This window comes from Pezoporus occidentalis, unplaced genomic scaffold (assembly GCF_034315485.1).
Source record: "Pezoporus occidentalis ecotype Australia unplaced genomic scaffold, CSIRO_AGI_Poc_V1 ctg196, whole genome shotgun sequence".
In the NCBI taxonomy this organism is placed as follows: Eukaryota; Metazoa; Chordata; class Aves; order Psittaciformes; family Psittacidae; genus Pezoporus; species Pezoporus occidentalis.
Window position 1 is genome coordinate 1,847,589 of NW_026913811.1, and position 13,239 is coordinate 1,860,827.

Consider the following 13,239-nt stretch of genomic DNA (forward strand, 5'->3'; position numbering starts at 1 on the left):
GACTGTAGCTTTCTCTCTAGGTATCTGAATGCTATCATTCAGTGGCATGGGTAGATGTACTCATTGTTCAGTAGTCATGCATAGTATTCATAGGCAGCCTCTCTCAGTAACTTGTTCCTTAATTTTAAGTTTCTTAGAAAATATGCTGACTTTTTAAAGAATATTTTACTTATCTGTCACAGTATCCTCTTTAATGGTGAAACTGTTGTCAGTTTTCATAAAACCAGATGTTACTGAATTAAAAAAATCCTCTAGAAGCCATGGGGTAATTCACAGTCTGCAACTTACACTTCACAGGTAATTAGGTGTCCATGTACTACTGGTCAGGGTTTGAAAGAAACTACTAAGGAGGGCATACTTGTTGCTGATTGATTTAAACTTCCTTTACCATAAATTTTTCCAGCATGTGCACAAAAAGTTGGCTAGAGACTAAGATGAAATCCACAAATGAGATAGGTGTCTGGCTCATGGGTTTTGGTTAGAATTATGTGGTACCTCTGCTGCTTACATGTGGTACATGTACTCCTGTCCTGCAAAGCTGGGTGGAAAACCTGTTTGGTACATGCTGAAATAATGCTGCAGTGCAGAGCATTCTGTAGAGTAAAATTAGAGTAGACTTTGCTTTTTCTGATTTAGAAACATTTCAGAATGGTTGTGGGAATAATTCTGCACAATCAGATGACTCCCCTCATTTGTTTACGCTCAGAAGCCCCCAGTATGTTGTCAGATGTACAGCTGAGAGCAGCGTGGAACTGATTTTCTTTGCATCTTTAAGTAATAAATACCATAAATGTTGCTTGTACTTCCAGTAAGTTAGACATTAATGTTCTAGTTTCTTAACATTTGATCTAAAGAATACTTCTGTCTCCCAGATTAGTCTTTCTTCTCTCTGTGGACAAACTAATGGGTTCTGAATTGGAAAAGTCATTTTCAAGGCCAGGCGCTGCACAGTTAATGCGCTGCTCCTTGTGGCCCCTTTTCTAGGGGAGATTTGAAAACTTCATTACGGAGACTACACAGGATCTCTGGATTCTAGGGGAGGTTTGAAAACTTCATTATGGAGACTACACAGGATCTCTGGACAACCTGCTGCAGCACTTAGCCACCTTACGTGTGGAATTTTGTTTTTCTAGTTCCCAGCTTGACTTTTCCTTGCTGTTTGTTTTCTTTCTTATCCTCACTGCTTTTGCTGTGTATCTCTGACAAGAGTCTGAGATTCTGTTTTCTGAGATGTTAGAAGGAAATTGTTTGCATGAGAAGCTACCTGTACATAAACTGTTGTCCATTTTCTGACTGAACTGCCCTCAGCTTAGTAGCTCTGAAAGAGAGCTTTAAGAAGATGCTTTTTGCTTTTGGGTTTTGTTTTTTTTACATGCAGGTCACAGGGAGAATGCTCCAAACTTTTGTACCTCTCCAGCTCATCATACAAATGTAAATTCTTTCTGTAGGTAAAGTAACTGGCAACAAATACTTCACTAACATAAATTAATCCATAAAGTGAGTGAAGATGGTTGTATTTATTTATCTTACAGTTTGTAAGCATGTAGGTTCTGAGGCTGAAAGCATCAGCTTACTTCAGCCTGATGACTTTATCAGTGCAGTACACTTCCTGCTGTATTCAGTTCTTTTGGCAAAGAATTAATTTGAAATTAGTGCTTAGGTAGCTTGTGTTTTGAATGAGGTTGGGCAGCAAGTGGATGACTCGTAGAATGATTTACCTCTGAAAAGCTTAGATGATGCTAAGAAATGTAAATTGAGAACAGCTGATGAAACAGGCTTAGTCAGACTGTCATAGAAAGATCATCTTTAGTTTCTGTTGTAGTCATTGCAAATGAATGAAGTCCTCACAGGCTTCAGACATTTCTCTGCTCAGTGTCAGTGATATTTCTGTGCCCAGGCTGTCATCTGTTTTCGGCTCTGTAGTCTCAGCTTTGGAACTGCCCCAGATTAAGGTATGGCTTTGGGCAATCTAAATGCAGGATCTAGTCAACTTTGGATGAAAGTTGAAAGTACATGAAATTCCAGTTCAGAAGCAATGTAAAAGTTCTCCTAAAACATTCTTTCTGCAAAAGAAGGCAGTTGTGAAACATCTGAAAAAGTTAGGGGGAGGGTGAGTTTAGCAATGCTTTGTCCATACCCATTATAAAAATAAAACTTTAAAGAAGCTGCTGCTTGTTTTCATGTTGCATTTTTTTTTTCTGCTCCACAATGGCTGTACCAAATAACAGAAACTGTAGTCAAGATACTTCATTATCCCAAATCTTAGAAATTTAGGGAACTGTCTGAAGAGCAAATGGCGGACAAACATAACGAGTCCCTTATCACTAGTAGCTGTGACTATCCCATAGCTATCTGTATCTCGCTCATAGCAGTATCTGTCTTGACATGCGAGTGGTAACAGGGCAGTTTTTACAAGATACCTGTCCTTCCATTTCTCTGTTCTTTCAAGGTGAAAATCTCAGTGCTATAGCTAACAGCATATGTGGGCTCCTAGTTTTTTGTGGTTAAGAGGTTTAGATTATGGTGTGTATGCTGGGGGAGAGGGGAGGGTTTCTGCTGGAATTGGTTTCCCTTTTATTAGCTTAAATGAAGCTTCCTAATGTCTTCTTACATTCTAGCTTTTAAAATGAGCAAACATTATCTGCTTACATCTTACTTAGATTTCTCTCAAATAATGGATGTAATACTTACAAGTAGTGTAAAGAAATGGAAGTAATGAAGAACATGTATAAAGAGAGTAAAATCCGAGTGGATTGTAAGAATGAGAGTGCAAGAAATTGATGCCAATGTAGTAAAGTGAAAGCGTCAAAATAACTGTGTTTTAAATTGGATGGGAAGAAAAGTGATGGTGACTTGCACACAGATTCTGTCCATACAAAGTCCTTCCAGGGAAGATAGATTGAGCCGTCCTTGCAGGGAGGAAAATTTTCATGCTGCTTCTACAAAGATTATTTTGTGCTGGTTTATTACGTTGCTAGAGAAAAAGTTTCTTTCTAAAATATTTCAGCACAGCCTTTACACCCTGAACTTCTCTTTTAGAAATACAGTGTAGGGTTATTACAAACTGGCATTTACAGCTAACTTTTTCTGTTGATCATACAACTAACTTTTTCTGCTGATCATTAAAGTAACTTAAACCTTAAATTTACCTTAAGTAAACTTAAACTCCCCTTCAGGGGAGATAATGTATGTGTCATTAGTTTTATTCATCTGTGAAAAAATGCCTCTTCTGACTTTTTTTTTGTTATTGGTTGTAGATATGCTTCAGGAAATTCTCTCCGTTCATTATGGTTCTATGACAGCTACTTCGGTCTCATCTTATGCACCTGCAATTATTTAATCCCTCTTTTTAGGCAGCACATACCTTAAACTAACCAGTGAAACCTGATGTAATTTAGAGGTTCAGTTGACTGAGAAACCCAGCGGTCTGTCAGTCTGTTTTGAAGAAAAGCACTGAATTTTGTTGTTAGCTTAGCCCTAGGAGTATGAATAAAACTTCATCAGTCACCTGTATATTGTTTCTGAGAGCATGTTCTACCTAGATAAGATTGCTGTAGACGGATAGATTTTACATCTTCAGGTGACCGTAACTTAACAGTAGCATACAGGGTCTGTGTGATCATTCTTGCCTTTGTTCAGTCCTTTTCCTGATACTGTAGGTGAGGTTGAGGATGAAGGAAGCAAGTAGTCAGTGCAAATGATGCAGAACCTCATTCTGACACATTATGCTTTAAAGGCACCATGCTGGGTTTGATCCATTAATGAAAACCATAAGCTTTTTCAAGATAGAGTCTTTAATACTGTCTATCTTCAAGCAGCTTAGGCTTTTCTTTCATAAAGAAAATAACTATTAAACCATGATAGTATTTTAAACGTGTAGTTCTCTATCTTCACTTGAAATAGGCAAAGCTGGATGCAGCTAGGGTATGGAAGTAATCAGTAGAATGGTAGAAGATGGTCTTCAGGCTATATGGAAATTAGAAGCTGCTTTTGTCCTAATTTGGGACATTTTTTAGTCTTAACATTGCTCTTTTACATTTAGCTTACTGAGCATCCCTACCAAGAATTGTATTTCACTTACTGGCATTACAAAGATATCCTAGGGTGTGATCTTGGGGAGACAGGAAACAAGTTTGTCCTGTCTTTTTTATTTTGAATGAGAAGCAAGTCTAACTTAAGAGTTATGGAGATGCTAAGAAAGACAATCACCCTTCCCAAAATTCAGTTGATTTGTCACTTGGGCTTTCTGAGACCATGCTATCTAGTGGTAGGCTAGTCAGAATATGTAATAAATATATTTTTCTTCCATGACTTATTTTTAATCCTTTTATGAGCCTATGGGAGACTTACGCCATTGATTATTCTGACCCAAGAATTACACGGTTGCATTGTACTTTGTGTAAAAAGCCACCTTCTCTTGTTCTGAAATTAGGATCCATTTATATACGTTGATTTGTCTGTAGGTCATTTGTTGATACAAATGCATGATAATCAAATAGCTTTTAAGTGAAGAGTGCATAGTATTTTATTCTGTTTGTGTAGTTAATGTTGTTGTCCATACGTACAGTATACTTTTTTAATGTTATTAAAAAAATAATTATATTGCTTTCAGGTAATGAGCATGGTGTCAGGATTTGCACCACTGATTTCTGCAGGTATTTTTTCAGCCACCCTGTCTTCTGCATTAGCATCTCTTGTGAGTGCACCCAAGATCTTCCAGGTAAGGATGGAAGCAAAACCATCATCCTTTAAAGAATAACTGCGGTCAACTTTTGAATCAAAATTTTTGGAAGGGGACTCTTGACAAACTGCTGTCGTGGCTCAGACCAGTTGACAGCAGCACATTGATCTGATATTTACCTCTTGCTTAGAATAGGAAAATAATGTTTAACTGTTAATAAATGTTAGCTAGACCAGAATTTCTTCCAGATCTGATGTGTTTATGATGAATTCGGAGATTAGTTGGGGTGTAACTAACAGCAGTCTACAAACATCTTTATGATGTTTTTTATTGTAAGTGACAGTGGAGGACATACAAAGAGAACAGACTAATTCATTTCTCAGAGTAATCACAGAAGGACACAGCTTGAAATAGAACCTGTAGCTGTGGAACCTCAGTCCTTAGGGATTGCATTATGAAAATAATTGTGTACCGGTTCTCATGTAAATAATTTACATTGATTACCTTGTCTCCCTGAATGTGTTTTGCTTTTACTTCTTTTTAACCATTTGATCTTATTCTTTTGTCTTAAAAATTCTTTCTAATTGGGTACAGCCGTAGTGTCCTGTAATGATCTTATTTCCCAGCAGTTCAGTAGGGAGTCAAACATGGAAGAGATTTTGTTGAAGAATAGAAGCACAAGTGTTGATGCAGAGAACTAGTGTATGCATTGGGCAAGCTTTTCACTTTTTGAGAAAACATTGTCTCTAAAGAAGGATTCTTTGTGACTGTAAGACACCAGTTAAGTAAAATAGGCAGTTACTTACAGAAGAAAAAAATTTGTTGTTCTAGACAGAAATTACTGAAGGATAGAATACTGGAAACAGAAGGTGTCAAGATGCAAGACAGTTCAGAATAGAATTAGTACATGGTTGTAAAAAACCTTTCAGGAAGATAATATGCAGTGGGAGATAGCATTAGTAAGTATATAGTTTGAACAAAATGCATCCTGACTCTTGGAATTTCATTTTTTCTTAGGCTTTGTGCAAGGACAACATTTATCCAGGATTTCAGATGTTTGCTAAAGGCTATGGGAAGAACAACGAGCCACTGAGAGGATATCTTCTAACATTTTTAATTGCTCTTGGATTCATACTAATTGGTTAGTTTGAAATTATTATAAAACTCAATATCTTTTTGTCCTTTATGAGGCATTCAGTTTCATATCATGACTGGCAAACAGTGTCCTGAGGTCTCATGCACAGCTTGATTCTAAGCCAGCATTCAAAAATCTTTTTATTTTGAGAGTTACTTTTCTCCTCTCTTCTAGCTATAACTCTGTCTAGAACTGCAGTAGATATGAATTGAACTGTAGCAATCTGTACTTCTCTTGATAATAGCAGGTATCTCTCTCTGGATACTGTCAATAAAAATACATCTTTTGCTTGAGGTAGAGAGATGTTACATCTTGTAAATACGGTAGCTTATTTCATATTTTTAATAATTACAAACAGCTCAGTAAACAAACTTGCATGAACAATACTTTTTAAACTGTTTTTTTCTATTAAGTTACAAATAATAGAGATGAGTGCTGATGCTGCTATGCTAAAGGTAAAGATAGTCTAGGTAGAATTACATGTGCTCTATCTAGATGGCAAACTAATTGTGCTGTGTCCATCCAAGAGTCCTGTACCAGTACTTTTAAATTTTTCTTCCTCAGTTTGCTCTTTCATCCTTCCCCCTACGTCTCCTTAAGGTACAGGTATACACATGATGTCCCTATGCAGCGTGCTGATTAGAAACTTGCTTACAACAAGTAGAAACTTGCACACTAACATGGCACATTCTGCATTTTGGTCGTTTTTTTGATGGTGAGAGTACACACGTTTTCTACCATGCTCCTCAAGGAAAGGAGAGCATCAGGTTCTTCCAGCTCTCACACTAAAGAGGGTGTACTCATCAGTGTTACAATGGTAGTCGACTGTAATATAGTGGTATATTAGTACCACTGATGAAACTTTTCATTTAGAATGCAGGTAGAATAACATGTTTGTTCCACTGCTCACACTAACTTCGTTTGCTGCTGCCATTCACCGTAGTTGATAGTCTTTTAAACTTATTAGTGTCTCATTCTTTGCTGTTTGAAAATTGAGCTAGAGATGTACTATATATGTATTAATGCTCTGTCTGATGTTTCTGACATTCTTCAGAACCCAGTATATTAATGCACTGTTTGATAAAGCTATGGTGGGGAAAGAAATCCTTTCAATTAATTATTTTGAGGAAGTATGTAGTGCTTCGTAAGTGGCAGTCCTGGAACACTTAATAGTGTGGAAAAATGTTTATTTTTGAAATGGAAAGTTATGCTTTGTATTAGGAGATAACATAGCTAATAAGAGACCATTAAAATAATAGCTCTATCTGAAAAGAAGAATGAACTGCTGCTTCTTAGAGTACATCAGAAAACAGGTTTGTTGTCGCAGATTTTTTTTTTACTCTGGAATCTACATGATATCTTTTATAACAGCCTGCTTTGTGTTTGCTTTTACAGCTGAACTGAATGTGATTGCTCCAATTATTTCTAACTTCTTCTTGGCGTCATACGCCTTGATTAACTTCTCTGTATTCCATGCTTCTCTTGCAAAATCTCCAGGTAGGAACTACATTTTGGGGGGTGAGGGTTTAGCCTGAAATTTCCTTAAGCATAAATACAATATAAAAGGTATTACTATAAATGAGTGTTTAATTTAGTTACTAAGTATCTGTTTGATTCTCATGATGCATCTGTATTATAAGGTTAATACTGTGTATACCTGGGTCTTCTGAAATTTTGAAGACTGAGTGATCCAGTGCAGTTTGGGAGCTACTAATTTTGTTACCTTTGCTCAGGGAAGACAAGATAATTCAGAAACTCTTGAAGAAAGGTTTTTTTGTTAATTCTGTATATGATGTTAAAGAATTATCCAGGACATCTTTGGATGTCTTGTTAATGTTTCTTCTTCCAGTCCATGAGAAACTGGAATTGCAGGTGGTATTGCCACATTCTTATACTCTTTGGTGTGGGAGGCTAGTTAGCAAACAGGAGTAAACCAAAACCCAGTACCATCTGTAGAATAGATGTGTATCATGCCCAGCCCACTATGCATTTGTACTGAAATAATGCCCTTAAAATCTTCTTAAGTTACTGAACAGGTAGATACAATTATTTTTCAAGAACACGTGCATAGTCTGTTTACACAACAGTTCTACGTGTAATATACTTGCTAATCTTGGGTGTGTTAGTGGGGGTATGCATGTGTGTTCACCTGATTTTGGATAAACTTGTGACAAATAAGGGTATAAAACAGTGACAGTCCAGTATTTTGACATATTCAAGTTATACTTAGATATAGCTGTCCTTTGGCCTTTCATGTGTGAAAATTTCTGGACATGTAAAAATAAACCACTAGAAACAGTAGTCTGTGAGAGAGCAAGTCCATAAGCTAACAATTCATGTTATACTACCCTTGACAGCAGAAATCAATTGTCAGGCAAGCTATTGCCAAAGGTTCCTGTAGCTGTATTTGATAAATACATTTACATAAAGATCTTCAAAATTTCCATTTGAGATAAACTTTTAGAGGGCAAAATTAGGAACGTTGACATATCCATGTAAGAAAGATATGAATTCATTCTATAAGTGTTGGAAAATCGAAAGCATAAATGTGGCAAAGTATGTATTTTGTACATCACTGTCAGACATTCATATGAAATGTGATACAGAACACTTGGGAAGGAAAAGAGGAATCACACCTTCCTTCTCTTTGAGTGATGATTAAATTAATTTCCTCCTTCTTTTCTATCCCTCAATTTATATTTTGCCTAGGTTGGCGCCCTGCGTTCAAATACTACAATATGTGGATTTCGCTTCTTGGAGCTATTCTGTGCTGCATTGTGATGTTTGTTATTAATTGGTGGGCAGCACTTCTAACATACGTCATAGTCCTTGGACTCTACATTTACGTCACATACAAGAAACCAGGTGTGTATATGGGTTTCTTTTGGTTGTGATGGGGGAAAGAGAGATGTAGAAGAAAGGGGGGAAAAAAAAAGGTCTTTAGTGGGGCAGAGAGGAGGGAGAACTGGAAAACTCCTGTTTGGCTGAGTAGTTCAAACTTCTGTTTCAGGCTTTTTAGTTGTAATGGAACATAATTATGCCTGTATAGTCACTATTATTGTTCCCCCTGCTTCAAGTTATCAAGGTGCATAAACTCAGACATAAACATTTGAATGAAAATTGGAGGAAAAGGTACACATGGAAAGAACTTGGGTTGCAGCAACAAAGGCTCTAGGAAAGCATGTTATGTTTTGTAAGGAAATGAAAGAGAATGCTTTTATCAATCCAGATTGAAAAGGGATTTGAGAGGTGGTGGGGTTTTTTATTTTCAGTAAACTGTTCCTATAGCTATGAACAACAAATCATATTAGACTTTCTTCCCTCTTCTAATAACACTGTATTATCATAAGTGCAAGATGGAGCAGGATGGAACCAGAAAGTGTTCCTGAGGTTGAAAATAAGGAAAACCCTGCATCCTGGGCTATGAAGATTAAGTACTTGGATGACAAATTCAATGTAGCTATCAAAGATGTATATGGGACCAAACAGAAAGGATACTGGGATCTTTCCTTTCCTTGTAAAATTAATCTTTGCGATCATGAGATGCTCGAATTTGAGATCCTGAGGACAGTGAGAAGGGCGTGCAGCAAGCTCACTGCCCTGGACTTCAAAAGAGCAGACTTTGGCCTCTTCAGGAACCTGCTTAGGAAGGTTCCATGGGATACAGCCCTAGAGGGCAGGGGGGCCCAAGACTGTTGGTTGATATTCAAGGATCACCTGCAGCAAGCTCAGGAGTGTTGCATCCCAACCAGAAGGAAGTGCAGCAGGAGGGCCAGGAGACCTCCTTGGATGGATAAGGAGCTGCTGAGGAAAATTCAATTGAAAAAAGAGGCTTATAATAAGTGGAAGCAAGGACAGGCGGCCTGGGAAGAGTACAGGGTTGTTGTCCGGGAAGCTAGGGACCAGGTTAGGAAAGCTAAGGCCCAGTTAGAATTAAACATAGCTAGAGGTATTAAAGATAACAGGAAGGGATTCTACAGGTACATAGCAAATAAAAAACAGACTAGGGAGAACGTAGGCCCCCTCAGGAAGCTCTCAGGAGAACTGGCTACACAGGATTTGGAGAAGGCTGAGGTTCTGAATGACTTCTTTGCCTCAGTCTTCACTGCCAAAGGCTCTGACCACACCACCCAAGTCTTGGAAGGCAGACACAGGGACTGTGAGAATGAAGACCTTGCGCCCACTGTAGGAGATGATGTGGTTCAAGACCATCTTAAAAATCTGAACATGCACAAGTCCATGGGTCCTGATGAGATCCATCCATGGTCCTGAAGGAGCTGGCAAATGAAGTTGCGAAGCCGCTGTCCATCATATTTGAAAAATCATGGCAGTCAGGTGAAGTTCCTGATGACTGGAAATAAGGGAAATATAACCCCCATTTTCAAGAAGGGGAAAATGGATAACCCAGGGAATTACAGACCAGTCAGTCTCACCTCTGTGCCTGGCAAAATCTTGGAGCAGATTCTCCTGGGATCAGTCTTGTTTAACATCTTTGTCAGTGACATGGACAGTGGGATTGAGTGTGCCCTCAGCAAGTTTGCCGATGACACCAAGCTGTGTGGTTCAGTTGATATGCTGGAGGGAAGGAATGCCATCCAGAGGGACCTGGACACACTTGTGAGGTGGGCTGATGCCAACCTCATGAAGTTTAACCAAGCGAAGTGCAAGGTCCTACACCTGGGTTGGAGCAATCCCAGGCACAGCTACAGGTTGGGCAGAGAAGAAATTCAGAGCAGCCCTGCAGAGAAGGACTTGGGGGTGTTGGTTGATGAGAAAATGAGCATGAGCCAGCTTCAGTGTGTGCTTGCAGCCCAGAAAGCCAACCGTATCCTGGGCTGCATCAAAAGGAGCGTGACCAGCAGGTCGAAGGAGGTGATCCTGCCCCTCTACTCTGCTCTTGTGAGACCTCACTTGGACTATTGTGTGCAGTTCTGGTGTCCTCAACATAAGAAGGACATGGAAGTGTTGGAACAAGTCCAGAGGAGAGCCATGAGGATGATCAGGGGACTGGAGCACCTCCTGTATGAAGACAGGCTGAGAAAGTTGGGGCTGTTCAGCCTGGAGAAGAGAAGGCTGCGTGGAGACCTCATAGCAGCCTTCCAGAATCTGCAGGGGGCCTATAGGAATGCTGGGGAGGGACTCTTCATTAGGGACTGTAGTGGTAGGACAAGGGGTAACAGGTTAAAACTTAAACAGGGGAAGTTTAGATTGGATATAAGGAGGAAATTCTTTCCTGTTAGGGTGGTGAGGCACTGGAATGGGTTGCCCAGGGAGGTTGTGAATGCTCCATCCTTGGCAGTGTTCAAGGCCAGGTTGGACAGAGCCTTGGGTGATGATGGTTTAGCGTGAGGTGTCCCTGCCCATGGCAGGGGGGTTGGAACTAGATGATCTTAAGGTCCTTTCCAATCGTAACGATTCTATGATTCTATGAATGTTACAGAACTGTTTAATCTAGCAGTTTTTCACTGAAAGTATGTGACTTTGTTTAGGCAGTGTTTTGCAATTAGTTTTTTCTTTGATGCAATATAAAATAACTGAGCATGTCATTTTTCCCCTGAAGTGTGGGGTTTTTGTTCTGGTTTGGTTTCGTTGTGGTGGCTTTTTTTTGGGGGGGGGGTGGGGGGGGAGGGGTGGGGTTTTTTTGTGTTTTTTTTTTGTTTATTTTTCTGGGGGTTTGGGGTTTTGGGGGAGGGGTGTTTCTTTGTGTGTTTTCTGACTCTGAAGTTGACACAGTCTTTGAAATGCTGCAGGAGGGAAACCTCAGTTCTTTCTTCCTATAATTGTAAAATAGCAGACTCTCCTAATTTGTTTGCTAAAACTTCTACAGAAATGTTATCTTTAAATAGAATTTTCTACTTAGCTGTAGGGCTTGTTGACTAATACTGTGTAGAATGTACCACGATATATCTTAATTATTCTGTGTTTTTAGTTGGTATTTGACAGATTTTGTGATCATACAGTTTTACAATTAACAGTTTTAAGTTATTGGAACTTCAAATCTTCCAACAGATGTGAACTGGGGATCCTCAACCCAAGCTTTGACTTACTTGAATGCACTACAGCATTCTATTCGGCTCTCAGGAGTGGAAGATCATGTGAAAAACTTCAGGTAACAGTTAATATTAGAGACATATGAAATGTATTCAGTGGGGTACTATCACAGTGTTTGCTGTCATGGCTTCCATTATATGCCTCTTCATCTCCTGTGGGTTATAACAGCTTTAAATTTTATCACCATGGACATCTGCTGGACATATTTACATTAGTAGTTTATTTCTGATTAAGCAGCAAGTCTATGTGTGATGCATGCTTATTGTTAGATGCCTCATACTTCACACTCTTCTTTGATGAATTGTGAGATATGCTCCAAACTGCTCATGAGTATACAGTCTACATGCTTGGTATAAAACCAATCTAATGTAAAATTCCCAAAATATGTATGCTGTGTGTATTGCCTTCAACACCAGCTATTTCATGTTAGGCATATTCTCTCATGGGTAAACAGGCTATGCAAGTGTTTTTCACACAACTGGAGAACTGATTTTTGTCTTGCCAGCTTGGATACTCAGGAAGGTCCTACTGAAGGAGGCAGTTTTCAATCCTATAGTATTTACACCACTTTTCTGGAATAAGCTATTGTAGAAGAAAGATGTATCCAAAAATTTAACAAAAAATATTGACTTAAACTAATCCTCCAATTAAATAGAATCATAGACTGAATGTGACCTTACCATGTGGCCTTGTCCAGTCCCTGACTGGACACACCATAGATCTAGCTGGAAAGTTATATCCAACTTTCATCAATCTTTACTTAATACAGTGTTGTAAAAGTAGATGAGGTTGCTGCCTCTCCAGTGACAGTTATGTTCATATGGCCTATATTTAGAAGAAACTTCATTCTGTTAATAAAAAAACACAACTCCAGACAAAATGAATTGCAACATTTTATTTTTCCTTCTCTATTCACAATTCTAGACCTCAGTGCTTAATTATGACAGGTGCTCCAAGTGCACGTCCAGCTTTGCTTCACCTTGTCCATGCTTTCACCAAGAATGTGGGTTTGATGATCTGTGGCCATGTACATATGGTAAGTCTGTTCATCTGTACTTTAAAGTCACTTATGTTTTTGTGTGATGTTTTGTTGTTTGTTTTTTGTTTTTTTTTTTAAATCTGTTTGTGGTTCTTGTTTGTGTGGGTTTTTTCTGGTGACTTTTTATTTGGTTGGTTGGTTTTGGGGTTTTTGTTTTTTTTTCTTGGTTGGTTGGTTTTTTTAGAAGAAAGTGTCTTAAATATGGAGAAGTGCAAAACCAGAGATACTCTGGTAGGATCCACTCATGTATGGGTTATCACTGTTCCAGTTAGGTATACCACAGGGGAAACTTTGCAAAATTAGTACCTTTGGTCATTTGATGCTTAAATGCTT

The 13,239-nt window shown here is 38.6% G+C and overlaps 1 protein-coding gene across 4 annotated transcripts in view; it reads left to right on the top strand.

Annotated features, from left to right (window-relative positions):
- SLC12A2 (solute carrier family 12 member 2) overlaps window positions 1–13,239 on the top strand; it is a 64,035-nt gene that overhangs the window by 34,537 nt on the left and 16,259 nt on the right. For all 4 annotated transcript variants that reach the window (XM_062617453.1, XM_062617449.1, XM_062617450.1 and 1 more), the window contains exons 11-16: window positions 4,613–4,720; window positions 5,699–5,822; window positions 7,212–7,313; window positions 8,526–8,681; window positions 11,826–11,925; window positions 12,792–12,903. In XM_062617453.1, the coding sequence (XP_062473437.1) occupies window positions 4,613–4,720; window positions 5,699–5,822; window positions 7,212–7,313; window positions 8,526–8,681; window positions 11,826–11,925; window positions 12,792–12,903 (702 nt within the window). The remainder of the gene's footprint in view (window positions 1–4,612; window positions 4,721–5,698; window positions 5,823–7,211; window positions 7,314–8,525; window positions 8,682–11,825; window positions 11,926–12,791; window positions 12,904–13,239) is intronic.